Here is a 25,880-nt window from a genome sequence, read left to right on the forward strand (position 1 = left end):
TGATGTTGACTGAGGGTTTGTCATATATGGCCTTTATCATGTTGAGGTAAGTTCCCTCTATGCCTACTTTCTGGAGGGTTTTTATCATAAATCGCTGTTGAATTTTGTCAACAGCTTTTTCTGCATCTATTGAGATGACGATGTGGTTTTTCTCCTTCAATTTGTTAATATGGTCTATCACATTGATTGATTTGCGTATATTGAAGAATCCTTGCATTCCTGGGATAAACCCCACTTGATCATGGTGTATGATTCTTTTAATGTGCTGTTGGATTCTGTTTGTTAGTATTTTGTTGAGGATTTTTGCATCTATGTTCATTAGTGATATTAGCCTGTAGTTTTCTTTCTTTGTGACATCTTTGTCTGGTTTCGGTATCAGGGTGATGGTGGCCTCGTAGAATGAGTTTGGTAGTGTTCTTCCCTCTGCTATATTTTGGAAGAGTTTGAGAAGGGTGGGTGTTAGCTCTTCTCTAAATGTTTGATAGAATTCACCTGTGAAGCCATCTGGTCCTGGGCTTTTGTTTGTTGGAAGATTTTTAATCACAGTTTCAACTTCAGTGCTTGTGCTTGGTCTGTTTATATTTTCTATTTCTTCCTTGTTCAGTCTTGGAAGGTTGTGCTTTTCTAAGAATTTGTCCATTTCTTCTAGGTTGTCCATTTTATTGGCATATAGTTTCTTGTAGTAATCTCTCATGATCCTTTGTATTTCTGCAGTATCAGTTGTTACTTCTCTTTTTTCATTTATAATTATTATAGATTTGAGTCTTCTCCCTTTTTTTCTTGATGAGTCTGGCTAATTGTTTATCAATTTTGTTTATCTTCTCAAAGAACCAGCTTTTAGTTTTATTGATCTTTGCTATTTTTTTCCTTCATTTATTTCTGATCTTATCTTTATGATTTCTTTCCTTCTGCTAACTTTGGGGGTTTTTTTTGTTCTTCTTTCTCTAATTGCTTTAGGTGTAAGGTTAGGTTATTTATTTGAGATGTTTCTTGTTTCTTGAGGTAGGATTGTGTTGCTGTAAATTCCCCTCTTAGAACTGCTTTTACTGCATCCCATAGGTTTTGGGTCATCGTGTTTTCATTGTCATTTGTTTCTAGGTATTTTTTGATTTCCTCTTTGATTTCTTCAGTGATCTCTTGGTTATTTAGTAGTGTATTGTTTAGCCTCCATGTGTTTGTATTTTTTTACAGATTTTTTTCCTGTAATTGATATCTAGTCTGATGGCATTGTGGTCGGAAAAGATACTTGATATGATTTCAATTTTCTTAAATTTACCAAGGCTTGATTTGTGACCCAATATATGATCTATCCTGGAGAATGTTCCATGAGCACTTGAGAAGAAAGTGTATTCTGTTGTTTTTGGATGAATGTCCTGTAAATATCAATTAAGTCCATCTTGTTTAATGTATCATTTAAAGCTTGTGTTTCCTTATTTATTTTCATTTTGGATGATCTGTCCATTGGTGAACGTGGGGTGTTAAAGTCCCCTACTATGATTGTGTTACTGTCAATTTCCCCTTTTCTTGCTGTTAGCATTTGCCTTATGTATTGAGGTGCTCCTATGTTGGGTGCATAAATATTTACAATTGTTATATCTTCTTCTTGGATTGATCCCTTGATCATTATGTAGTGTCCTTCTTTGTCTCTTGTAATAATCTTTATTTTAAAGTCTATCTTGTCTGATATGAGAATTGCTACTCCAGCTTTCTTTTGATTTACATTTGCATGGAATATCTTTTTCCATCCCCTCACTTTTAGTCTGTATGTGTCCCTAGGTCTGAAGTGGGTCTCTTGTAGACAGCATATATATGGGTCTTGTTTTTGTATCCATTCAGCCAGTCTGTGTCTTTTGTTTGGAGTATTTAATCCATTTACATTTAAGGTAGTTATCGATATGTATGTTCCTATACCATTTTCTTAATTGTTTTGGGTTTGTTATTTTAGGTCTCTTCCTTCTCTTGTGTTTCCTGCCTAGAGAAGTTCCTTTAGCATTTATTGTAAAGTTGATTTGGTGGTGCTGAATTCATTTAGATTTTGCTTGTCTGTAAAGTTTTGAATTTCTCTGTCGAATCTGAATGAGATCCTTGCTGGGTAGAGTAATCTTGGTTGTAGGTTTTTCCCTTTCATCACTTTAAATATGTCCTGCCACACCCTTCTGGCTGCAGAATTTGTGCTGAAAGATCAGCTGTTAGCCTTATAGGGATTCCCTTGTATGTTATTTGTTGTTTTTCCCTTGCTGCTTTTAATATTTTTTCTTTGTATTTAAGTTTTGATAGTTTGATTAATATGTGTCTTGGTGTGTTTCTCCTTGGATTTATGCTGTATGGGACTCTCTGTGCTTCCTGTACTTGATTATTTCCTTTCCCATATTAGGAAAGTTTTCAACTGTAATCTCGTCAAATATTTTCTCAGCCCCTTTCTTTTTCTCTTCTTCTTCTGGGACCCCTATAATTTGAATGTTGGTGTGTTTAATGTTGTCCCAGAGGTCTCTGAGACTGTCCTCAATTCTTTTCATTCTTTTTTATTTGTTTTGCTCTTTGGTAGTTATTTCTACTGTTTTCTCTTCCAGGTCACTTATCTGTTCTTCTGCCTCAGTTATTCTGCTATTGATTCCTTCTAGAGAATTTTAAATTTCATTTATTGTGTTGTTCATCATTGTTTGTTTGCTCTTTAATTCTTCTAGGTACTTGTTAAACATTTCTTGTATTTTCTCCATTCCATTTCTAAGATTTTGGATCATCTTTACTATCATTACTCTGAATTCTTTTTCAGGTAGACTGCCTATTTCCTCTTCATTTGTTTGGTCTGGTGGGTTTTTACCTTGCTTCTTCATCTGCTGTGTGTTTCTCTGTCTCCTCATTTTGCTTAACTTACTGTGTTTGGGGTCTCCTTTTTGCAGGATTCAGGTTCGTAGTTCCCGTTATTTTTGGTTTCTGCCCCTAGTGGCTAACGTTGGTTCAGTAGGTTGTGTAGGCTTCCTGGTGGAGTGGACTGTTGCGCGTTCTGGTGGATGAGGCTGGATCTTGTCTTTCTGGTGGGCAGGACCACGTCCAGTAGTGTGTTTTGGGGTGTCTGTGACCTTATTATGATTTTAGACAGCCTCTCTGCTAATGTGTGGGGTTCTGTTCCTGTCTTGCTAGTTTTTTGGCATAGGGTCTCCAGCAGTGTAGCTTGCTGGTCGTTGAGTGGAGTTGGGTTTTAGTGATGAGATGGAGATCTCTGGGAGAGATTTTGCCATTTGATATTACATGGAGCCATGAGGTCTCTGGGGGACCAATGTCCTGAACTCTGGGAGCACGGATTCTTAACCACTGTGCCACCAGGGAAGCCCTCAGCTGTGTTTTTATCATGAAAGGATGTTGAATTTTTATCAGATGCTTTTCTGCATCTATTGAGTTATGTGGTTGTTTTCCTTTGTCCTGTTAGGGCTGTATGACATTGATTTTCCTATAGTTGAAACACCCCTTCCATTCCTAGGGTAAATCCCATTTGGTCATTGTGTATAATCCTTTTTCATGTGCTATTGGATTTGGTCTGCTAGTATATTATTGAAGATTTTTGTCTATGTTTATAAGGAATATTGATCTATACTTTTCTTATGGAATCTTTCTCTGGCTTTGGTATCAGGATAAATTTGGCCTCAAGGAATGTGTTAGAAAGTGTTCCCCTCCTCTAATTTTTGGTAGAGTTGATGTTAGGATTGATGAATTGGATTGATGTTAATTCTTCTTTAAATGTTTGGTAGAATTGGCCAGTGAAGACATCTAGTCCTGACTTTTCTTTCTTGGGAGGTTATTGATTCCTGATGTAATCTTCTTGCTTATTACAGGTCTGTTGAGAACTTCTATTTCCTCTTGAATAAGTTTTAATAATTTGCATGTCTTTAGGAATTTGTTGATTCATCCAGATTATCTTGTTTGCATATAATAGTTCATAGTGTTCTCTTATAATCCTTTTAATTTCTGTTTTCATGTCCGGTTTTAGTTATTTTCATCTTCCATTTTTTTAGTCAGTCTAACTGAAGTTTTGCTATCTTTTCAAAGAACCAACTTTTGATTTTGTTGATTCTATTGTTCCCCCCCATTTAATTTATTTGTGCTCTATATTATTTCCTTCCTTCCTTTAGTTTGCCCTACTTTTTCTAGTTCCTTAGGGTTTTTTTTTTTTTTTAAGCTACTGAACTATTTTATTTTTCTTTATTTTTTTGGCTGCATCGGGTCTTAGTTGCAGCATGCATGATCTTTGTTGAGGCATGTGGGATCTTTTTGTTGTGGCATGCAGGCTTCTCTCTAATTGTGGCATGTGGGATCTCTCTCTAGTTGCAGCGTGCAGGCTCCAGGGTGCATGGGCTCTGTAGTTTACCACATGTGGGCCCTCTCACTGAGGCACACGAGGTCAGTAGTTGTGGCACACAGGCTTAGTTGCCCAGTGGCATGTGGGATCTTACTTCCCTGATCAGGGATCAAACCCATGTCCCCTGCACTGGAAGGTGGATTATTTACCACTGGACCACCAGGGAAGTCCCTCTAATTCCTTAAGGTTTAAAGTTTGGTTGTTTATCTGAGATCTTCTATTAATGTAGGCATTTACAACTGTAAATTTCCCACTGAGTACTGCTTTTACTATATCCCATAAGTTTTTGGTATGTCTCAAAGTATTTTCTATTTCCCTAGTGGTCTTCTTTAATCCACTGTTTTTTTAAGAGTGTGTTGTTTACTTTCTGCATATTTGCTAATTTTCCAGTTTTCCTTCTGCTACTGATTTCTAGATTAATTCCATTGTGGTCAGGGAAGATGCTTTGTATGATTTTAATCCTTTTTAATTTATTGAGAGTTCTTTTATTACCTTACATTTATATTAATAAGAGATATTGATCTGTAGTTTCCTTTTGTGTGTTTGTCTGGCTTTGGTATGAGGGCAATGCTGAGTTAGGAAGTGTTCCTTTTCTTTCAATTTTTTGGAAGAATTTGAGAAGCATTGGTATTAATTCTCCTTTAGATTTTTGGTAGAATTAATCAGTGAAGCCATCTGGTCCTGGTCTTTTCTTTGTTAGGAGGTTTTAAAATGTATTAAAATTTGTTTTGTGGCCTAACATATGATCTGTCCTGGAGAATACTCCACGTGTACTTGAGAACAATGTATATTCTTTAGGACGAGTGTTCTTTATGTCTTTTAGGTCTAGTTGGTTTATAGTGTTTTTCAAGTACTCTATTTCCTTATTGATCTTCTGTATAGGATATTCTTTCCATTATTGAAAGTAAGGTATTGAAGTCTCCAACTATTAGTGTAGAACTGTCAATTTCTCCCTTCAGTTTTGTCAATATTTGCTTCATATATCTTGGGACTGTGTTGTTTGGTGCATATATAATTGTCATAACTTCTTCATGATTTTCCCTTTTTATCAATATAAAATGTCCTCCTTTGTCTCTTGTAAGAGTTTTTGACTTAAAATCTATTTTGTCCAATATTAATATAGCCACCCTAGTCTCTTTTGGTTATTCTTTACATAGAATATCTTTTCCATCCTTTCACTTTCAACTTATTTGTGTCTTTGGGTCTAAAGTGAGTCTCTTGCCAGCAGCATATACTTGGATTGGATCTCTCTCTCTCTCTCTTTTTTTTTTTTAACATTTTAAACTGTTTCTAAGTGTACAGTTCAGTGGCATTAAATACACTGTTATGCAAGCATTACTACCATCCATCTCCAAAAAGTTTTTCATCTTCTCAAGCTGAAACCCCGTACCCATTAAACAATAGCTCTTTATTCCCTCCCACCCAGCCCCCCCACCCCAGCCCCTGGCAACTACCATTCTACTTTTTATCTATATGAATTTGACTACTCTAGGTATCTCATATAAGTGAAATCATACCTTATTTGTTCTTTCGTGGCTGGTTTCTTTCACTTAGCATAATGTCTTCAAGGTTCATCCATGTTGTAGGTGTGTCAATATCCCATTGTACATATGTACCATATTTTGTTTATCCATTTACCTGTCGATGGGCACTTGGGTTGCTTCCACATTTTGACTATTGTGGAGAATGATGCTATGTACTTGAGTATACAGATATCTGTCTGAATCCCTGCTTTCCATTCTTTGCAGTATATACCCAAAAGTGTAATTGCTGGATCATATGGTAATTCTATTTTCAATTTTTTGAGGAACCACCATACTGTTTTCTGTAGTGGCTGCACCATTTTATTCACACCAGCAGTACACAAGAGTTCTTTTTTCTCTACATCCTCACCAACATTTGTTATTTTCTGTTTTGTTTTGTTTTAAATAATAGCCATCCTAATGGATATGAAGTGGTATCTCATTGTAGTATGATTTGCATTTCCCTAATAAGTAGTGATGTTGAGCATCTTTTCATGTATTTATTTGGCCATTTGCATGTCTTCTCTGGAGAAATTTTTTTTCAAATCCTGTTAGATCATTTTAAAATCCATTCTGCCTTTTTTTGTGATAGAATATACATAAAATTTACCATTTTAATCATTTTGAAATATACAAATCAGTGGCATTAAATACATTCATAATATTGTGCACCTATCACCAATCTCTGTCTTTTAATTGGTGAGTTTAATCCATTTACATTTAAAGTGATTACTGATATTGAAGGACTTACTTCTGCTATAGTACTGTTTTCTGTGTGTGATATCTTTTTCGTTCCTTAATCCTTCCAGTACTGACTTCTTTTGTGTTTGATTTTTCTCCTAGTATGTACCATTTTGATTTCCTCTTCATTTCCTTTTCTATATATTTCCTACTTGTTTTTGTAGTGGTTACCATGGAGATTACAATTAACATCCTAAGATTAACAGTTGATTTATCATCAGAAACCCCAAAGGCTAGAAACCAGTAGAATCATATATTTAAAGAACTGACAGGAAAACACAAACAAAAACCTGTCAACCGGTAATTCTATATCCAGAAAAATTGTCCTTCACAATTAAGAAGTTCAGACATTCCCCGATTAACAAAAACTAACAGCATTTGTTTAGTAGACCTGCCCTACAAGAAATGCTACAGGGAGTCATTCAGACTGAAACAAAAAGGCACTAGATAAAAGTTCACTGATAAAGGTAAGTACAAGGTAAATATAAAAGCCAGTATTATTGTATTCTGGGTATGTAACTCTTTTCTGATTCTTACATGGTTTAAAAGACAGATGCATAAAACAATAATTATAAATCTATGTTAATACGCATGCAATATATAAAGATGTATTTGTAACAATACCAACTTCAAGGGGGACATAGAATTGAATAGGAGGAATTAATGTATGCTATTGAAGCTTAAATTGAAGCTTAAATTGAAGCTATAAATTTAACCTAGATTCCTATACATTTATCTATTTCTTAGGTGAGCTTTGGTAATTCGTGTCTTTCCATCTATTCTTCATTTCAACTAAGTTATTGAATTTATTGGCAAAAAGTTGTTCCTAATATTCCCTTATTATTCTTTTATTATCTGTAGAAACTGTTGTGATCTTACCTCTTTCATTCCTAATATTGGTGATTTGTATTTTCTCTCTTTTTTCCTGATCAGTCTGGCTACAGGTTTATCAATTTTGTTGATCTTCTCAAGAAGCAGCTTATGGTTTCATTGATTTTCTGTTTTCTATTACATGGATTTCAGCATTGATCTTTGTTATTTTCTTCTGTACACTTTGGTTTCAGGTGGAAGCTGAGGTCGTTGACATATCTTTCTTTTTTTAAATAGATATTTAGTGCTATAGATTTCTCTAACAGAGATGTCCCACAAATTCTGATACACTGCATTTGCATTTTCATTCAGTTCAAAATAATTCCTAATTGATCCAGAGGTGTGTTATTCATTTTCCAAATAGCTGGGAATTTTCCAAGGATCTTTTTGTTATTGATTTCTAATATAATTCCACTGTGATCAGAACACACACTTCGTTATGACTTGAATCCTTTTTAATTTATTGAGACTTGTTTTATGGCCCATAATATGATCTGTCTTGATAAATCTTCTGTGTACACTTAAGAATATGTATTCTGCTAGTGTTAGGTGGAGGATTCTATAAAGGTCAAGTTGGTTGATAGTGTTGTTCTAGTTTACTACATCCTGGCTGATTATTTGCTTGTTTCATCTATTATTCAGAGGGTAGTACTGAAATCTCTGACTAAAACTGTGATTGTTTTTTCTTGGAGCTCTATCCATTTTTGTGTCATGTATTTTGAAGCTTGCTTATTGGGCACATGAACATTTAGAATTGTTATGTCCTCAATTAATCAACCCCTTTGTCATTACAAACTGAACTTTTTTTCATCTCTGGTAATATTCTCTGCTCTGAAATCAACTTTGCCTGATTTTATTATAGCCTTCCCAGCTTTCTTTTGACAAGCATAAACATGGTGTATCTTTTCCCATCTTTTTGCTTTTACCCTATTGGAGTCTTTATATTCAGAGTACATTTCTTGTGGGCAACATGTAATTGTGTCTTACTATTTTATCCATTCTGATAATCTCTGCCTTTTAATTGGGTTATTTTATTATTATTATTATTTTGGCCATGCTGTGCAGCATGCAGGATCTTAGTTCCCCGACCAGGGATCAAACCCGTGTCCCCTGCAATGAAAGGATGGAGTCTTAATCACCGGACTGCCAGGGAAGTCCCTTAATTGGGTTGTTTAGACCATTTACTTTTAATGTGATTATTGATATATTTAGGTTTCAGTTTATCATCTTATTTGTTTTCTGGTTGTCTCATCTCTTCTTTGTTACCCTTTTTCTCCCTTATTTTGGATTACTTGAGAGTTTTTAATTCTATTTTATCTCTTTTGTTGACTTATATAAAATAACTTTGTTATTTTAAGGTTTACATTATGTGGATTTAACTTATAACAGTTCATCTCATCACAGGAACAAACCAGGCCTCAAATGCAGTCCCAGAGTGGCTGCCAGAACACAGCTGTCCAAGGAAGAGGGGCCCGCCCATCATCCCATTCTGCCTTACCCTTGGTGATCACACCAAGGGCCTTGGGAAGTCATTACACCACTCAGGGCCTCAGCTTACTCACTGTAAACTGAGGTCGTCCCAGCTGCCCTGCCAACCTTGGAATGGTGTTCTGTCCTAGGAGTAAAGACCCTGTGCCTTTCCACACACTGGCCTAGCTAATGCAATCACTAGGCCTGCTCCAAGGACCACTAGACCCTCTAATATGTGGTTGGAAGTCCTGAGGATGGGAACAACAGTTGGGTGTGTGGTCAGCCAAGGGGGCCTGGGTCTAAAACATACTACTTGATCCCTACTTCCTTGTAAGGTGAGGGAGGCCCTGCCTGGGGAGGTGCCTCCTTCCTCTGCCCTCAGGTCTAATAGAAGACTCTTATGGGTGGTCTCCCTACTCTCCAGACTCAAAGGCAGAGAATACCCGGAAATCTACCTGGAGCCTTCAGACCCAAGCTTTTCTCTCATTCCTTTCCCTTTATCTGATTCCCCAGTCAGATGGTGGTGTCTGGAGGCAAGAGGCAAGTTCCCACCTGCCCTCTGGTTCCTAATTGGGTCATCTCTGCACCAGACCTGCTCTCATCTAACCACCTCTGGAAGGACTTGAGGAAACTGAGGCCTGACCAGACAAAGCAGCTCAACCACATCCATGCCATTGGCTGTCTCTGGCAAGAATAGGGTGACCCAGGAAATTCCCTGGTGGTCCAGTGGTTAGGACTCCAGGTCCAGTGGCAGGGGGCACGGGTTCGATCCCTGGTGGGGGAACTAAGATCCTGCATGCTGGGCAGCACAGCCAAAAAAAAAAAAAAAAAGAATAGGGTGACTCACAGCACCCCTGTATCTCCAGTAGCACTTGAGGACCCAGGAGGGCCTCAACCTAGTTCGGCTGCCACAACCTTTATGTTCTTGGGTGTTTTCTATCGCCTGCCAATCTGGAGTCTTCCCAATTGTGTGTGATTCTGGTGACGGAAAGGTAGGTGTGGTACAACACTATACACACACAATTCGAGGTAACTAGATTCACATGCAGTTGTAAGAAATAACAGAGATCCCTTGTACACTTTGCTTAGCTTCCCCCAATGCTAACTTTTGCAAAACTATAGTATAACATCACAACCAGGATACTGACATTGGTAAAACCCACTAATCTTATTCAAATTTCCCCAATAAGTGTGTGACATTTTTAACTGTCAGACGACCGAAGCTTCAACTCAAGCTTACCTACTTGTCAAGTTACCTATGACCCAGAGGAACTTCACCTCGCTGCTCCGTCTGTGCCCTGGAAAACCGGAAAGAGGCTAACAGGGAATTTAAAATTCTGGGCATGCTATGTGCTAGGCTCTACCCATGTCATGGTTTAATCCTTACAGCAGCCTGTTTTACCAATATTAAGAGTGAGGCGCAGAGAGGGTGGCTAGGTGGGTGGACCTGAGGTCCAAGGCTGGGCAGGGGCTACCCCAGGCCTGCCTACACACTCTGAGCACTGCACAGAGGGCCAGTCTGCGCCGCTAGGAGGTCTAGAGGGCTCAACAAAGCCCTTGCGGGGCTTTGGAGGCCTTGTGGGGCCTGGGCTAAACGTTAGAGCGTGACTGGGCTCCAACCAGAAGTGCGAGTAAAGCGGACGCCAGGCCTCTCCCTGGAATGTGAGCTCCCAAGCGCGGCCGCATAGCAGGGGTCCGCCCCGGGGTACGCCGGGAAGCCGCGCGCGCCCCTCCCCTCTCCGCCCCTCCCCGCTGCGCAGCCCTCGGCTGCCCCCTGCCGTCACAGGGTGGACCCCGCAGCCCAGGCCGTCTCGGCTCGGCGCCGCCAGCACCCCCGGCCTCCGGATTGGCCCCTCCCGAAGCCTCCGGGCCTTCTGCCTGCCGCCATCGGATTGGCTGCACCCTGATACTGTGGCCCCGCCCATTTCCCCGGGTCCTTTGATCACGCGCCTGACGGCTCTTCCGGGGCCCGGGAGCCAACCGAGGGCGTTCCTTTCCGGGCTGCATCGGCGGGAGGTAAGGCTTGGCCGGGTTGGATGGGCTGCAAAGCGCGAGTACAGGTCCACGCCTCGGGGTGTTGGGATGCCAGGAGGCCCGGGCCCCTCTGTGCTCCCCCTAAGTTCCCTTCCCCTGGCCTGAGCCTCCCAGCGCCGTGGCAACTACCTCCCGCTCTCCGTTGCTGGTCCGCATCCTAGGAACGGCCTGTCACCCTCCCTACCTCGGCATGTCCCCTCTACTATGGGACGGGCATGCGACTGGGTAAGCCCGGAGCCTCCACGGGTAGCGGGACGGGTAGTTCATACCTTGCCCTCCGATAGAAGCCCAGGAGAACCGGGGTCAAGGACCTGGGTGTATCTGCGTGCAGCCACCCGTGGACAGTCTCCTTGCATCTGTCATGGGAGCTGACCCTCTCCACTTCCTTCTGTCATTCCAGGCCAGGAGGGGAGGGACCCGGGCGGAGCCCCGAGTGGGGACCAGGGGGCGGTGACATCACCTCGCAGATGCAGTCCAGCCCTGCCCACTTGTGTCCACCCTGGCACATGAGACCGATGGGGGAGACGGTGCCCAGGCTATGCCTGGCGTGACTCCAGGGACAAAGAGGGCATAGGACCTATATAGACCGAAGTGTGGGCACTGGACCCGGGCCGAGATGGTCTCCTTCAGATGCTCCCACCTCACCCCTAGGCTGCAATGCAGGACCCTCATGTTTTAACCTAATATCCCCATTTTGCTCCACTGGATAGCTGCTGGCAGTCCAGTACCCCAGGAGGCTGGGGCAGGAGCTGGGAACCTACATCTAACCTCTCCTCAGGAATTGATATCTGCAAATGTTTGGCCAGCACCTGAGCTGAGCCCCCCCCCCCCGATGTGGGGATAGGAGCTGGGCAGGACTCAGGCCCTGGTCTGGGCCTCCCTTTGGTGCCGTTTACACCCAGGACTTGCTGAGAGTCCCTGGAGGGTTAAACCCAGCACATTGACCTGGAAGATCCCTCTTCCCAGTGCCTGACCTAAGTTTTCATATATTACTAGCTCTTGGGGAGGAATCCGGAGCCTGAGTGGAATTGACAACCTCCTTCCTCCTCCCCAGGGAGCCCAGTGGAGGCGCCCTCCCGAGGCAGTACTACTGCCCATGCTGACTACCCAGCCCTCTGGCTGCCGATGTCATGAGTAACACCACAGTGCCCAATGCCCCACAGGCCAGCAGCGACTCCATGGTGGGCTATGTGTTGGGGCCCTTCTTCCTCATCACCCTGGTCGGGGTGGTGGTGGCCGTGGTAAGGAACCCCCCACATACATACATACCTACCCACACCTTTGCGAAGGCAGGGCTGGGTGGGCCTGGTCCAGCCTGCACACAGCATCTCAGCTGTCCTGCTGTTACGGGAGAGGAGGGTGTGGAGGTAAACCCCTGTCACTTGTGGGCCATCCTGGGCTCAGCGGCCTCCACAGTGCTGTGTCTCTGTTACAGGTAATGTATATCCAGAAGAAAAAGCGGTGAGTGTCCCTGCCCCCCCGCACCACCTCCCCCAAATTGTGCTTAAAGTTCTTCCCATAGGATCTGAGATCCCTGCATACATGTAAGATGCTCCTCAGCCATTCAGACACAAACCTGAAATTCCCTGCACTCCCGTTAGGTTTTCCTGCCCAGACATGTCTTGTTAGAGCTCTAGTGTGCCCCTGCCAGGGGGAGTAGAGACAGGGCAGTCAGGTGTCTGAAGAAGGGGAGTGGGTCCCCTGGGCTGAGCCCCCTCCCATGCTCCCCAGGGTGGACCGGCTTCGCCATCACCTGCTCCCTGTGTACAGCTACGACCCTGCTGAGGAGCTGCACGAGGCTGAGCAGGAGCTCCTCTCTGACGTGGGAGACCCCAAGGTGAGCACTCTGGGGACAGCGAGAATCAGCAGAGGTGGGCCTGCTCTATTGATACCCCTGAAGACAGAGCCTGGTTCTGCTCTCAGCCTTCCCCATGTGGGCCGTGGCTAGTGGGGTGCCTCCTCCCAAGTTGTGCTGTGGACTGTGCCCTGTGGTGCGGGTCTCCTCCCCTACAGGTGGTCCATGGCTGGCAGAGTGGCTACCAGCACAAGCGGATGCCCTTGCTGGATGTCAAGACATGACTTGAGCCCCCTGCCCTGCTCTTCAGAACCATGGGGTTCTGGAACATCCAGGGCCCTGCAGCCTGCTGCTTCCCCCAGCTCCCCCTCCCGGGTACTGGGTCTCCATTCCTCCTCCCATCTGTCTCCAGTCCTAAGCCCTGCATAGCAGTCAGCCCCCACTGTCACCTCACTCCCTGCTAGGCCTTCAGTCCTTTGTGGGCTGAGCCTACCAGCCACTCCCAGGAGCTAATGGGAATTTTTCCTTCTGGGGTGGAAGGGTGGCTGGGAGACAGGGTGGAGCTTTGCCCTTCCACAGGCACCACCTTTCTCTAGCCCTCCTTGACTTGGCTTTGGAGCTGTTCCCATGGTGACAGGGCCTAATGTATAATATTCGGTATATATATTTTGTAAATAAAACGTTTTGTGGCTAGGGGTGTAGTTGACTTCTTCAAGAGGGGCTTAAGTTACCTTCCCTGGAGCTGACGCCAATGCTTTTTCTTCTTCCTCCCCCACCCACTACAGCCTTGGTTTCCACCCTTCCCTATTCCAGGCACCCATCACAGAAAGACTCAGTCCAGAAAAGGATATTTTTTTATTCAAGTAACTGCAAATAGGAAACCAGAGGGGGGGCCCCAGGCTGGGACAAATAATGGCTACCTCCTCCCTGACAGAACAGGGGGAGAAGGTGGCCCCTACACCCGACGGTCAACACAGGCCCCCCTCCTTACTCTGCTGCAGCATCCTAGGGGCAGGGCCCCACCTTCCCTGGGACTGGGGTAGTCGGTAACCCAGCCTGCTTTGCCCCAGGCCCCTTCCCCTAAGAGCATCTTGGAGGAGGGGAATGTGGGCAGAACAGGAGGCAATGAGGATGAACATTTGGCGCTGGTAGCAGCAGCAATGACGGATGTCTAAGAATGAAACATTGAACAAAAAACAACACAACTGTCCAGAGGTAGTTTGTGAACAGAGGAAAGATGGAACCAGAACCTTGGGGGTTGGGGAGGAGCAGAAGGATGGGAGTGGGCAAGGCTAGCTCCTTGTTATTAGTGCCCCGAGTGAGGGAAGGAAGGGGAAACCGAGGTCTAGAGTGGAAGCAGACAGGGACAGGGAGTGGCTCTAGCCCGCCTTAAGTGGCTGCCACCGGGAGCCCAGGCCTCCTGGGCCTCACCTGGATAAAGGTGACTTTGCATTTTCATCACTGCACTGGATTCCAGGGTGAGGGCAAGGTAGATTGGAGCCTGCTTAGAGGGGGGAGGGGGCTTAAACCCCTCCTGCCTGCCTTCCTGTGCCCCCAAGGGGGCGGCCCAACCTACTGCAGGGACTAGGCAAGGTGGGAAGGAAGCAAAGGGTGTGCGAGCCACCCCTGGTGAGACACAGCTTGGTTGGGGGCATCTGGGGCCAATCACCCCTCTCCAGTGGCCACACCTGCTGCCGCTAGTACAGTGGGAGTGGGGCATGTCAGAATGAGATGGGGCTTGGGCCCCTTTTTAAGGCCAGGGGAGCCCTCCCAGGCCCCTTAATGGGAAGCCAGAGGGAAGAGTCGGGGATTAGAAGGGACCCCGAAACCAAGAGCCCAGCCAGCAAGGTCCCCACGCTGAGGGAGTGGGGATGCAGCAGCACGGGAGCAGCTCAGTGGGAAGTCAGGTGCGTGGGTCAGGGGTCGCTGGGACCTGAAATCAAAGGAAACTGCTCCCGACTCGGGCCCCCGGGGGCCCTGCGGCGGCGGCTGGTGTGCTGTGTAGTGTGGTGGTGAGGGCGCAGGTGGGTGGCGGTGACACGAGAGCCTGGGGGAAGGGGTGGGGGCAGTGGGAGCGGAGCGGAGCTGTCCAGTCCCAGAAGGAAACTGCTCCTCGGTGAGGGAGCTGGCGGCGCGGCACGGTCACTGCTCCTCCTCTGAGGACTCCTGCGAGATGCCCTCCTCTTCCTCCTTCTCCTGCAGGGTGGGCAGGGCCATCAGCAGGAATGCCAGGCCTGTCCCCCTCCCTCCTCCACCGCCCAGGGGCCAAGCTCGCCCCCAACCCCTCCCCGCACTCCCTGGCTCTCCAGAAGGGGGATGAGTCAGGGCTGAGTGTGTGGGTGACTCAGCAACCTCCACGGCCCAGTTTCATTCATAAAAAAGGAAGAATTTAAAGGGAGGGAAAAAAAACCACACACATGCTGCTCTCACACAGAGCCAGGCCCCCTGGCCCCCAGGCCCATGGCAGGGGTACCTGGCAGAGCTCGGGGCACCACTGAGCTCGAGGAAGCGAGGAAGTGATTGGTTCTCGGGCAGGGGAGGAGAGGAGGCAGCCAGGGAGAGGAAATGAGGAGGGAAGGGGTGGCTGGAGGCTGCATGAGCCCCCCTGGTGGGTGCAGGGGAACCGAGTGGCCTTGGCCTGCAGGGGCAGCTGCTGGGCTGCGGAGCAGTGGCCACAGGCTGACCCCAGGCCAGGGAGGGGAGGAAGGGGAAGTGTGTGCCGCCGGGGCTCACTCACTGGGCGGGAATGTCGGGACACCACACGGGGCCCCCGTGCCAGGCACAAACTCCAAAACAACTTGTTTCCTGTTACTCACTCCTGGGGCCCAGCCAGCACCCAGAGCTCCCCTCACCCGGTGGTGGCTCGAGGAATGAATGCCTCAGGGAAGACAGGTTGGGGACAGTAAAGGGCTGGGAGGGCCCTCACTGCAGTGGACCCCCTGGCAGCATCTCCCGGCTCAACCCGCCTACTTCCATTACCAGCTATCGGGGCCTAGAGATGGACGGCGCCTCCCTGAGGAGGTAGCTCCCTGCGGCATCGCACCTCAACCCCCACCCAACGTGACCCCCTCGCCCACCCGCCTGCCAAGGCCTGAGCTCCTTTGCTGCTCCTTAAACCTCTTCGGCGTTCTCATTTCTATAATGGCAGCGGAGGAGAAACACTAGTAGTTGACCTCCAAGTTCACCCGAGAAGTTCTGAGTCTGTTCTAAAAGCAGAGGAAGGAGAGACAGGGACCACCCCCAGTAGGGCAGCGCAGGGGGTCTGGTCTGGTTTGTACCTGGGACCCCTCAGGTCTCGTGGACACAGCCCTTTAAAAGCCCTGGGCTGGGTGCCAGGAAGCCTAAGCCCTGGACAAGTCCCTTCCCCTCTCCGGGCCTGGGTAAAACATGAAGTCTCACCATTCCTGGCCCTGCAGGTCAGGGAGAGCCATGTTCCTATGCGGGCATAGGATGGGGGCGTCTCCCGCTCTTAACAGCCTCCCCAGAAGAGCCAAGCTGCCGCCACCTGTTCACCTACCAGTTTTTTGGGTCTGCCCCTTGGTTTCCTCCCTGGAGTTGTGGTGGTTTTCTAGATGGTCAGAGAAAAGATCCACTAAGTCAAAGATGTTCCTGACAGTGCCCTGGATGGTGAGGGAGAGCAGGGAGGGGCAGAACTACCTTCCTCTGCTCGGGGCAGCCCAGGACTCTCAGCCCAGCAGGCCCACCCGAGTCCAGCTGGTGATGACTGGCCAGCCACACTGCCCCCCCACCCTAACATACACACACGCCCCCCACTCCCTCCTCCACCCATGACTCAGAGGATATGAGTCGTGTCTTAGAAAAAATAAAATAAAAAACAAAACAACTTCTCTGAAAGGCTGATGCCACTGTAGATCTGGCCTTCCCTGCTTCTCCCCACTCCCTCAGGAGCCCGGGGGGCCTCCGGGAGAAAAGGTGACATTCTCAGCCCAGGAGCTGCCCCTTCGCTCCTCCTAACTCGCCTCTCTCCAGACCAGGAAAGCTGCGGGACAGCTGACTCGATTTCCCCAGTGTCCTGGGCAGGACCAAGGCCCCAGAAGTGAGACCTCAGTCATTGCCCCACTCTCTTCAATTAGCAAAGACACATCATCCCCCATATGCCAGAGAAAAAGAGGGTGCCAAGAATAAGGACAAGCCGGCCCTTTCCCAGACCTCCTATGGCTGCTGTCGTGGGAAGAGGGCCCTCCTCAAGCCTCACCCGGGTCTTGGCAGCGCCCTTGTTTTTGCTCCCCTTCGGTCGGCCCCGAGGTCTCTTAGGCGTTGGCACTTCGCTGGGCTCCTTCTGCAAAGACAGACGGGGCTGTCAGGGACACAGAAGCCACCTGTCCCACCCTTTTCAGGACAGAGCCCTCTGCCCCAGCCCAGCAGAATTAAGTCTGCAAGCCATCCTCCAACTCTGGAATCCACAGGAATCATGGAATCATGGAAGGCAGCCCTTGGGATTCAGGTTCTCCGTCTGAATATCTTTTGCAAAGCCTCTCCCCTTGCTTCCCTATGACAGCTAAATGACAAGAGGCCAGAAGGCCTTTGGGAAGGGTGTCACAGGGGCAGAAAGACACTCTTGGGCAGCTCTGTCATGCCAGCTCGGCCACTGACTAGCTCTAAGGTCTCGGGCAAGACACTTAATGCTTGAGCCTCAGTTTCCCTCATCTGTAAATGGTGACAAGACTTACCTTGTAGTGTGTCACGAAAACTAAATGAAAAACGTACAAGTGTCCAGCACTGGGCTGTGATCATTGCCCACCCCCTCAGATGATGCAGAAGAGGGGAAAGGATCCCCCTTCCCCCTAGAGGGAACCTACAGCCTCTACCTGCAAACCAGACTCCCTTCAGGCTGCCTCCTAGGGAGGAGGAGTTATGTCCAGATCTCGGAACCCCAGAGATCCTTGCCCACTGGTGCCGCTGAAATTTTAATAAGCCCGAGACAGAATAAAAAACTGCTACATAATGCATAGAAGCTGGGCAGCAAAGGCACGTCAGCTATGGTTTCCCAAGGCGGCTGCCTAGGGGCTCTTCATGGTCCAGTAACCCAACACCCCTTCTCTGACCCCCCCACTGACCACAAACTAACAGGCGGCAGGGGTGGGCCTAGGGAATGAGACTAAGAGGATGAGCTCCCCACACACAAACTGTGGGCTCTGAAAGAGGCAGGTGAATTCCACCACCTGTCAGACTCCTCACAGGTCCTGAGGGTCAGTACAGGCCTCTCCACCTACAGATGGGGGGCGGCACCCGGGGCCCGGTGGACACAAGCTGCCTGACGTGTAAACAGCAAGGATCGACCTCAACTGCTTTCCTCTCCTCTGCCCCACGAAAGGGAAGTAATGGGGCTTCACCAACAGCTGCCCCTTACATGGGGATAGATGCCCCTCTGTGAGAGAAACCCAAGATCTCCGCCATGTAACAGGTGGTCCCCACAGCCTGACTGGCCAAGCTCCCTGGGGTGCCCACAGTGCCAGGCTGGCCTTTTAATCCCACGGGACCTCTGTGAGGGGCAGAACCAGGGCTCTCAGTCACTCTGCCACCAACTCCCCAACATTTTAAGCTTCTTGGGCTTCCACTTCCTTTTACAGAGCTGGGGCAAAGCCCAATCCAGGGCCACTCAAGGAGGCCCGTGAACAGGTGCTGGCCCAGAAACTGTTACTGTCCTGGGATGAGGAACTACAGAAACGCACAGTAAGTATTTAGAAACCTTCATAGTAAATTTCACAGTAAATTAACAAAGTACTATCATGTGCAGTGAATATAATAACAAAAAACGCTGGGCTTCCATATGTAAATGTTCACGTTTCTACAATTCATCTTTACTGTTTCATAATGCACTGGTCCACGATGGACTGGAAATAAAGGGTGGGTGGTTTATCACAGTGTATAAGCACTGACTGGCCTGCGTGACTACAGGGTCACTTCTGGCTTGGACTTTCGGGCTCGGGCTCAGGGCTCCCTTGGGCTGCACTTCTCTCCCAGACTCTCAGGCACCAGGGATGCATGTGTGGGGTGCACGGGTGTGTGGGGAGAACACACGTGTACAGGAATGACGCTGCGCCCTGCCAGTCCTGCTTTCACCTGCCAAGACGCCTGGCACCTCCCTAGCCCAAAGAGGTAAACCGAGGCAAAGGTTTGGACACCCACCTGACTCCCTACCAGCGCCGTCCCGGGACTCACCGGAGGCTGCTTGCGCGGCCTGCCCCGCCCTCGCTTCTCAGTGCCGTCCTTTTCCTGCTTGGAGGCCAAGGGCTGGCTGGACTTCGAGCTCGACTCGCTCATCTTCCCTTGTCGTCAGAGCAGGTGGAGGAGCGACGGCTGGGATGCTGGGAGGCGGGAAAAGTTGTTTTAAACAAAACCTCTTGCTTTAACCGCCTCCTACCCCCTCACCACTCCCACCCTCCGAATGCCCGGCAGGAAACTGCCTGCTCCCAGGGGTCCCCGCGATTCCCACCTGGGCCGATGGGGGCATCTGCCCAGCCCAGCTTGCAGCCACAGGGCGGGGCTGGGCCGTTGGGCCTAATCAGCTCCTTATCTCCTCTTCAGAACGGCTCTTTGTCGTCCTGCCAGCCCCACAGGGCCGGGGGCCCAAGGGCCCAGCCAGCCCAGTCCTGCCTGTGGGTAAGGCCGCCCTGGCAACGGTGTGGGTGAGATGGGGGTCCTCACACTGCCAAGGCCCCCTCCCTCCACGAGAAAACCAAGCCTGGGTAGCTCGCAGGGAACAAGGGCGGAAAGGTAAGCAGAGAATGAGCCCTGGGCATCTGGCAGCCATAGACATCAATCCCTGGCCCACCTGCCAGAGCCCCACCAGTTCCTTCCGCTGCTGTCTCCCTGGGTAAAAGCCTTGGGGGTTCAAAGATGGGGATGATTTGGGAAGAAGGGCGAAGGGGGTTAAAACCGCAGTGGGTGAGGTGGGAGGAGGAAAAGAAACCCAAAGCTGAAAGGTGAGTCTCCTCTTCCCCCTTGCCCGCCCCCACCCACCTGGAGTCAGATGAGATCTTTCTCTTTGATGCCTCCTTACATGAGGGGCAGGGACTTGTCCAACTGAGAGGGGCCCACGTAACAGATGCTAGCTGACGCCCTGAAGCCCCAACAGGGCTGAGCCTAAAAGCTCCTTGGTCCTTTTCTAGCATCTCCCCTCTCCTTAGAGGCCTGTTTGGGCTTCATCAGCCCTACTAATATAGAATTTACCTGAAACCCCCCTCTGCAAGGAGCATTTGGGAGTCTGTTCCAGAGGCTGAGAAAGGACAGTGAGGGCCCTCGCACCCCCATCCCTGTCCTGCCCGTTATTATCCCCCAGTTACAGATAGAGACGTGTCCTGGGAGGCCTATGGTTCCACACCTCCCTGATAACCAATCCCTGGCTGCCCTTGGCAAAGGGTGGGCCCCAGTGGCGCCACTTCTGAAAGCCCCTCAATTTACAAAATGTGGGTAATGATAAAGCACCTGCCTCACCTACCTCTCCAGACTGCGGCAAGGATGAAACCAGGTAAAAGTTAAAAACGCTTCAACAACAAAAAGCTTCATTCCAGATCAAAATGAGAACTAGAACGTTTGAAAATGACTTTCTTTCCCCTTTTCAGATTCAGACAATTTCCAATTTTAACCCAATGAGAGGAAAGACTGTTTTTGCAAACTTGTGATTGTTAGAGGGCCTGAGGCCCCCGATCCTCAAGTACTGAAATGCTCCAGACGGCGGGACTTTGGTAATTATTCCATTTTATAATATTTCAGACTTGAAGACCCTTTTAAACAAGGTGGTTGGTGATTTATCCTGCTCCATCATTAGTGGCGTGGCCTGCCCTGTAATTGCAGGCAGTGATTAGAATCTTATATTACACCACAGGTCCCCCTTCAAAACTAAACATCACAATTAATCAGCTAAATGAGTGCTGACCTCACATGAGGTTTGCTGGAGGCCCCCTCGGAGAGGTGGTTCCAGTTGGGCAAAGCCAGCCCCTAATCCCATAAAGCCTGGGCCAGCCTGCCTGGGGATCCTGGTGGGTGTCCCTGGTGTTTCCCCCCACCTCTTGCTGCTGGGGACCCTTTAATCCGCTCACCCCAACCCCAGATCCAGGACTCCAGAGAAGGCAAGGCCTGAGGCCCTCTCTGGTGAGACTAACAAATGCTTGTCTCTTCCACCTGTTTCTGAACATCAGAGAGGCCTGGCTTGGCGAAGCCACGTTTAGGGTCCAACTTCAATCCTTCAGCTGGTAATAAGCCCTTTCAGGCCTCAAGCCTGTCTCCTCCACACACTGTGCACGCAGTGTGAGCTCCACAAATGCTGAGGCAATCTGCAGGAATGACTCGAGGAAATCATCCTGGAACCACCTTGTTTTCCCCAAAATAGTAGCCCAGAGAGGGCTGATGAGTTGCCCAAGGTCACAGAGCAAGTTGGCGAGCAGGATGGAGTGGGTTGCTGGCGACCCTTCTAGTCCGCCACTTTCCTTACCCGTCTGGGGGCTGGTAAAATCCCTGTCGTCCCTGCTGCAGACCCGGGGCCCAGGGTGACTCTGCAAGTGTCTGCGCCCGGCGGTTGCAGGTCGGCCAGCGGGACTGGGGGCTAGAGCGCGGGGGGAGGGGCGCAGGCCGCTTTCGCAGGCGCGGGAAACCGGTGCACCCCGACCGCATGCACCGCCACGAGGGTGCACCCGGCCCCACTTCCTGCCAGAGGGGGCACCCAAGCCCGCCTTGGGGCAGGAAACCTGGCGCGCGCGTGGGAGAGGAAGAAAGGCCACCTCCCTCCGCGCCCTCCCCGCAAAATAAAGCCCCAGAAAAAAAAATTGAAACGGGGAGTCAAAGGAACTAGTTCCAACAGAGCCCAGCAAAGCAGAGAAACCAGTTTGTGGGGGCGGAAGGCAAGCCGGGCCCTGGGGGCTGAAGAGGCGCGGGCCGGGCCAGAGGTGGGGTCGGGGTGAAGCCCCAAACCCAGGCCGGCGATTCGGCCTCATCGGCGGAGGGGCGCCAGGAGAAAGGCCGAGCTGGAGTAAGGCCGAATTGCGGGGTTCCTGCCCATCGCCCTCACTTCTAGAACTTCCCCAGGCTGCAGGGGCCACCCGGCCCCCCACTCTCCCCTGTCGCCGCAGCCCGTTCCTCTCCCCGCCCCCCACAACCCAGGCCCGGGCTCGGGCTCGGGCGGGAGCGGCGGCCGCGCGAGGTGCACCGGGCTCCGCCGGGTGCACAACTCGCGCTCGGCGCAGCAGCGCGCCCCCTCCCCCACCGCGCGCTTTCCCCGGGTCCCCGCCCCCCGCAGGGCGCCCGGGGCGCGGGGGAAGGGGTGCCGGTGCCCTCCCCGCGCCGCCGGGCCCCGCCGCCCGCCCCCGCGCCGCGCGGCCCTCCCCCGCCGGCGGCTCGCGCAGCCCCGGCCTGGGAATAAAGCCGGAGGCGCGCGCTGCAGCCCCGGGCTGCTTGCAGGAGGGGCGGCGTGCAGCGGGGGCGCGGGCGCCCCCCTCCGCCGCCGCCGCCGCGGGCCCCGGGGACGACTCACCGCGAGCTCGGCCGCCGGCCTGCGGTGCGCGCTCCGGGCTGCCGGGAGCGACGGTGCTGGGCGCTGAGGACCGGCCTGGCTCCGCCGCCGCCGCCGCTGGTAGCAAATGCGGATCTGAAACCGGGAGAGAGAGCAGAGGCGCTCAGAGACCGCCGCCGCCGCGTGCTCGCCGCCCAGGCCCCCGCGGGGTATTTATATGTCACATCCAGGCGGGGGGACAAAAATATTCCCCCTCCCCCGAAGGATGGCGAGGGGCAGGAAGCTAGGCACGGCCCGTGCGCGGCCTCAATAAATAAATAATTTAATTAAATGATAGATATAAAAAAAAGGAGCCACCGGAGGGGCCGCGAACTCACGCCTTCTTGGAGCCGCGCCAGGGCCAGAAATAGCCCGGGCTCGGAGTCCCAATTAGAGAAGCGCAGCCCCGGCTCAGGGGAGCTTAAAAAGAGCGACCCAGGGGCAGGGGGGACGGGCCCGCCCGCGCCAGCCGTGTCACTGAGGGGGCGGGGCCATGCAAATGAGCCCGGGGATTTAAAAGGGCGGCCGCCCGCCAGCCGCTGCCGCCGCACGGGTGGGTGTTGAGTGTGGGGAGGGGCGAGCGGTGTCGGGCTTCTGGGGGCGGGCGCGCGCGGGAGGCCTGGGCTGAGAACCCGAGGCCACGGCCCACTTCCCACAGTCCCGGCCGGGAGACGTGGGGAGGTGTTTAGAGGGGTCACCAAGGAGTCCTTCGGCGGGGAGAGGGCATCTTTACTGCATGGAATGGGGGTCCCCGGGAGAGTCACCTCTTGGGGCCTTCCGGGTGTGTGGGCTTGGCGCCCGCGGGGCGCGTGGATGTGGGCGGGTGTTGGTGCTTGCGGGGGTCCGTGCGGGCGGCAGGGGTGGAGAGAAACGCGCCGGTTGGAGAATTTCGCGGCCTACCCGCCGCTCCCTTCACCTAGGTACGCGGCCCCTAGATTTTCCCTGGGCGGACAGGTGTCAGCATGTGCATTTCGGTCCCAACCCGCGTGTGGCTGACTGGTGAAATGCAGGTCTTGTGAAATTCAAACGTGAAACTTGTGAAATCCAGGGTTTAAATTTATTAATGGGCCCGAGTGAACCATAATCAAGGTGCAGCCTTCAAGCGAGGCAAACGATTGGCTCCTTTGCAGGTAAACCTGAGGGAGGGGTCATTCCTTTAGGTGACCCGGATGGTGTTTTGGAGACCAGCGATCCCTCGTGGTACCCTGGCCCCTTCCGCTGTGCCTTTTTTTAAAAATAAGAACGCGTTAGCCGGTGGTCGTCTGGAAGCACTTTGAGGGCAGGAACTGGATCTACGCACGCCGTACCCGCCACGCCCGGCGCAACAAAGACTTGTACAAACGAGAAGGAAGCCAAAGTGGGAAGATGGCGGGGAGGGCGGTGGGAGAAGAAAGGGCGCTGTCAGGCGCGCCCTGCAGGCCGGGCCTGCACCTCCCCGCCCCTGGTCCCAGAGGCGGCCTTCCACACCTCCCGTGGTGCAGGGAATTGCAGTGCGGCCCAGTGACACACGGCTGTGACTCATGTTTTTCCTTGCTCCCCTTCTTCCTCCCTGGCCGTTGAAGGCCCCGGCCCAGCCCCCTCTTCAGGGGGCGAGCCGGCAGTGGAGGGGGACGCCAGGAATACCCTGAGCCCAGCGTGGAGGCGGGGTGGGGCACCAGAGGGGCCGGGCCTCCTAGTTTCAGGAATGTTTCAGGAATGTTTCCGGTGGGGGTGGGGAGCGGGGCTGGGCGGGCGCTCGGGCTGGGGGCAGCACGTGCTCGGCCGGGTGGGGGCGGGGACGCCAGGGCGGGAAGGCGCTGGGGGCCAATCCTGTGGGTTCAAAGAGGAGGGCGCGGGCCTAGGGCCGGCCGGGGCTAAGAGTGGGCCGAGAGGGCGCCCTCAGCGCGCCGGTTCCCCGCCGCGCGCCCAGGTGGAACGTAGTTTCTGAGAAGTCCCCAGGCTGCCCCGGAAGGGGAGAGGAAGTCACCGGAGGGCGGCCTGAAGGGAGAGGAGGGTGGAGGGGGAACGCGAGGGCGAGGCTGGGGGAGGGGCGGCCTGCCCCTTTGTCTGGAGCGGGGGTTGGGGCGGGGTGGAAGGCGCGCTACTCCCTCCGTCTTTGTGCCCTTCCTGCAGAGCGCGCGCGTAGTAGGCCGCGAGTAGGTTTGGCTGGAGGGCCTTGAGTTGCTAGCTCGAGAACCTCTGCAGCGTTGAGTGGAAGAGCGACCCTTAGGCCCTTACCCTACCTGCCTGGGTCACAAGCCCCTGCCAGCAACCCGGGCGCCCACACCTGGGCCAGGGAGAGCCCACCCAGAGCCTCGCGCCCCTACCCACAGCCTTCCTCAAGGCCGCCCAGGCTTCCAGGCCCGGGCTCTGGGGCTGGCGGCCTTTCTAGGCCCCTCCCTTGGGCGCAGCTAAGCTCGGAGCAGCTCTCCCTGGCCTTGTGAGGCCAGTGGTAGCCCTTGAGAGGGAGGGGAGGTGGGGAAGAGAGAGGGCCTTCCGTCGCGAATGGGCTGTGGGAAACTTGGCCAACTTTTTGGCCCACTTCTAACGAGCCGACTTGATCTTATTTTCCTACTCTTATTTTCCCCTCGTCCTGATTTCTTCACCAACTTGTTTGTTACCTTGTATTATGTCTGTGTATTTTTGTAAGCCACCTCAAACCCTCTGGAAGGAGGCAGGCATAAATTTGTAGGCAAACATATCAATAGTAGCTTGCTTCTCACCCACACCCTTGAAATCCAAATAACTCTACCCACTGACCCCCACCTCCATTCTTTCTGGATTGTAAATGCCCCGAATTGACTTCCTTTTTTTCCTCTTTCAATAAGTATTTATTAAGCAGAAGGGTGAATGACAGGGATAAAGATGAATAAGACATAGTCCTTGCCCCAGCGAATTTCATGTCTAGAGGAATCAACCAGGAACACACCAGAGAAAGCTGAGTAACAATTGCAGAGATGCCATGAGGAGAAAACATTCAATCATTCATTCATTCTTTATTGTAGGCCTACTGTGTACCAAAAACTAGTTCAAACTCTTAGGGTAAAACAGTGAACAAACTATGAAATGAAATAGAGTTTCACTGAAAGAATGAAACAAACAAAAAGAGTTCCCTGCACTCTTGAAACTTGAATTAGGGGGTTATGTGCTTTAAGAGAGACTTGGGTGCTACAGGAGGAGAGAGGATGGGAACTGGCGGGGACGGGCTGGTGTCAGGGAAGTCTGGAGGAGATGGGCTTGGGCAGGCTTTAATGGGATTTGGGTAGGAAGGGGCTGGGTGGATGGCCTCGGGGTGACAGTCTGGGAGACGAGCAGTTCTAGGCCTGGGGCATCAACCCCTTTAGTCAAGGCCTGAGGAAGGAGTCCAGGGAATCAGCCATATCAGGACCAGTCTTCCCCGCAGGACGCATTTTCGTACGTCAGAGTTGGATTATACAGTTTTCACAAGGACAACCCAGTGAACTTCAGTGAACCCATCAGGAATGTCCAGGGAATGGGGAATTCGGGTCAACTTTATTTTTCAGGACAGCTGAAGGTTAAGCTCATTTTCACTTGGGCTGTTGAAATCCTTCCCAGTGAATGTTAGTTCTTTCCCTGCCTTACTAA

General features: G+C 50.7%; 2 protein-coding genes and 1 long non-coding RNA gene across 10 annotated transcripts in view; 1 reads left to right on the forward strand and 2 right to left on the reverse strand.

Annotated features, from left to right (window-relative positions):
• The window catches only part of LOC137232096 (uncharacterized), a 22,564-nt gene extending 11,178 nt beyond the window's left edge, over positions 1 to 11,386 (reverse strand). The window contains exon 1 of the long non-coding RNA XR_010946868.1: positions 11,262 to 11,386. This is a non-coding gene — a long non-coding RNA (uncharacterized lncRNA). The remainder of the gene's footprint in view (positions 1 to 11,261) is intronic.
• SMIM29 (small integral membrane protein 29) lies at positions 10,865 to 13,222 on the forward strand. 5 transcript variants are annotated; one of them, XM_067753280.1, is made up of 5 exons: positions 10,865 to 10,974; positions 12,047 to 12,233; positions 12,428 to 12,453; positions 12,724 to 12,829; positions 13,006 to 13,222. In XM_067753280.1, exons 2-5 carry the CDS (start codon positions 12,123 to 12,125, stop codon positions 13,069 to 13,071), a joined length of 309 nt encoding a protein of 102 aa, XP_067609381.1. In that variant the 5' UTR covers positions 10,865 to 10,974; positions 12,047 to 12,122; the 3' UTR covers positions 13,072 to 13,222. The 5 variants fall into 5 exon arrangements, with proteins under 5 accessions (XP_067609381.1, XP_067609382.1, XP_067609379.1 ...); XM_067753281.1 differs by lacking the exon at positions 12,428 to 12,453; XM_067753278.1 differs by lacking the exon at positions 13,006 to 13,222 and having other exon boundaries at positions 12,724 to 12,999.
• Positions 13,223 to 14,794: 1,572 nt separating this feature from the next.
• Positions 14,795 to 22,391, reverse strand: HMGA1 (high mobility group AT-hook 1). Of its 4 annotated transcripts, none has more exons than XM_067753285.1 (5): positions 22,278 to 22,391; positions 18,971 to 19,116; positions 17,004 to 17,087; positions 16,305 to 16,355; positions 14,795 to 14,983 (listed from the first exon to the last, which is right to left on the reverse strand). In XM_067753285.1, the coding sequence occupies exons 2-5, from the start codon at positions 19,070 to 19,072 to the stop codon at positions 14,930 to 14,932; spliced, it is 291 nt and encodes a 96-aa protein (XP_067609386.1). In that variant the 5' UTR covers positions 19,073 to 19,116; positions 22,278 to 22,391; the 3' UTR covers positions 14,795 to 14,929. The 4 variants fall into 4 exon arrangements, with proteins under 4 accessions (XP_067609386.1, XP_067609384.1, XP_067609388.1 ...); XM_067753283.1 differs by having other exon boundaries at positions 18,938 to 19,116; XM_067753287.1 differs by lacking the exon at positions 16,305 to 16,355.
• Between the last annotated feature and the right edge of the window lie 3,489 nt (positions 22,392 to 25,880).

This window comes from Pseudorca crassidens, chromosome 10 (genome assembly GCF_039906515.1).
Source record: "Pseudorca crassidens isolate mPseCra1 chromosome 10, mPseCra1.hap1, whole genome shotgun sequence".
Lineage (NCBI taxonomy): Eukaryota > Metazoa > Chordata > Mammalia > Artiodactyla > Delphinidae > Pseudorca > Pseudorca crassidens.

Bases quoted from the DNA above. Each gene is read 5' to 3' on its own strand.
- SMIM29 (XM_067753278.1), top strand. From the start codon at position 12,123: ATGAGTAACACCACAGTGCCCAATGCCCCACAGGCCAGCAGCGACTCC. The intron at 12,234-12,427 runs GTAAGGAACCCC...TCTCTGTTACAG, and splicing joins TCGGGGTGGTGGTGGCCGTG to GTAATGTATATCCAGAAGAA. The intron at 12,454-12,723 runs GTGAGTGTCCCT...CATGCTCCCCAG, and splicing joins TATATCCAGAAGAAAAAGCG to GGTGGACCGGCTTCGCCATC.
- HMGA1 (XM_067753283.1), bottom strand. From the start codon at position 19,072: ATGAGCGAGTCGAGCTCGAAGTCCAGCCAGCCCTTGGCCTCCAAGCAG. The intron at 17,088-18,937 runs GTGGGTGTCCAA...CTGTCTTTGCAG, and splicing joins CGGCGCTGGTAGGGAGTCAG to AAGGAGCCCAGCGAAGTGCC. The intron at 16,356-17,003 runs GTGAGGCTTGAG...CTGACCATCTAG, and splicing joins AGGGCGCTGCCAAGACCCGG to AAAACCACCACAACTCCAGG.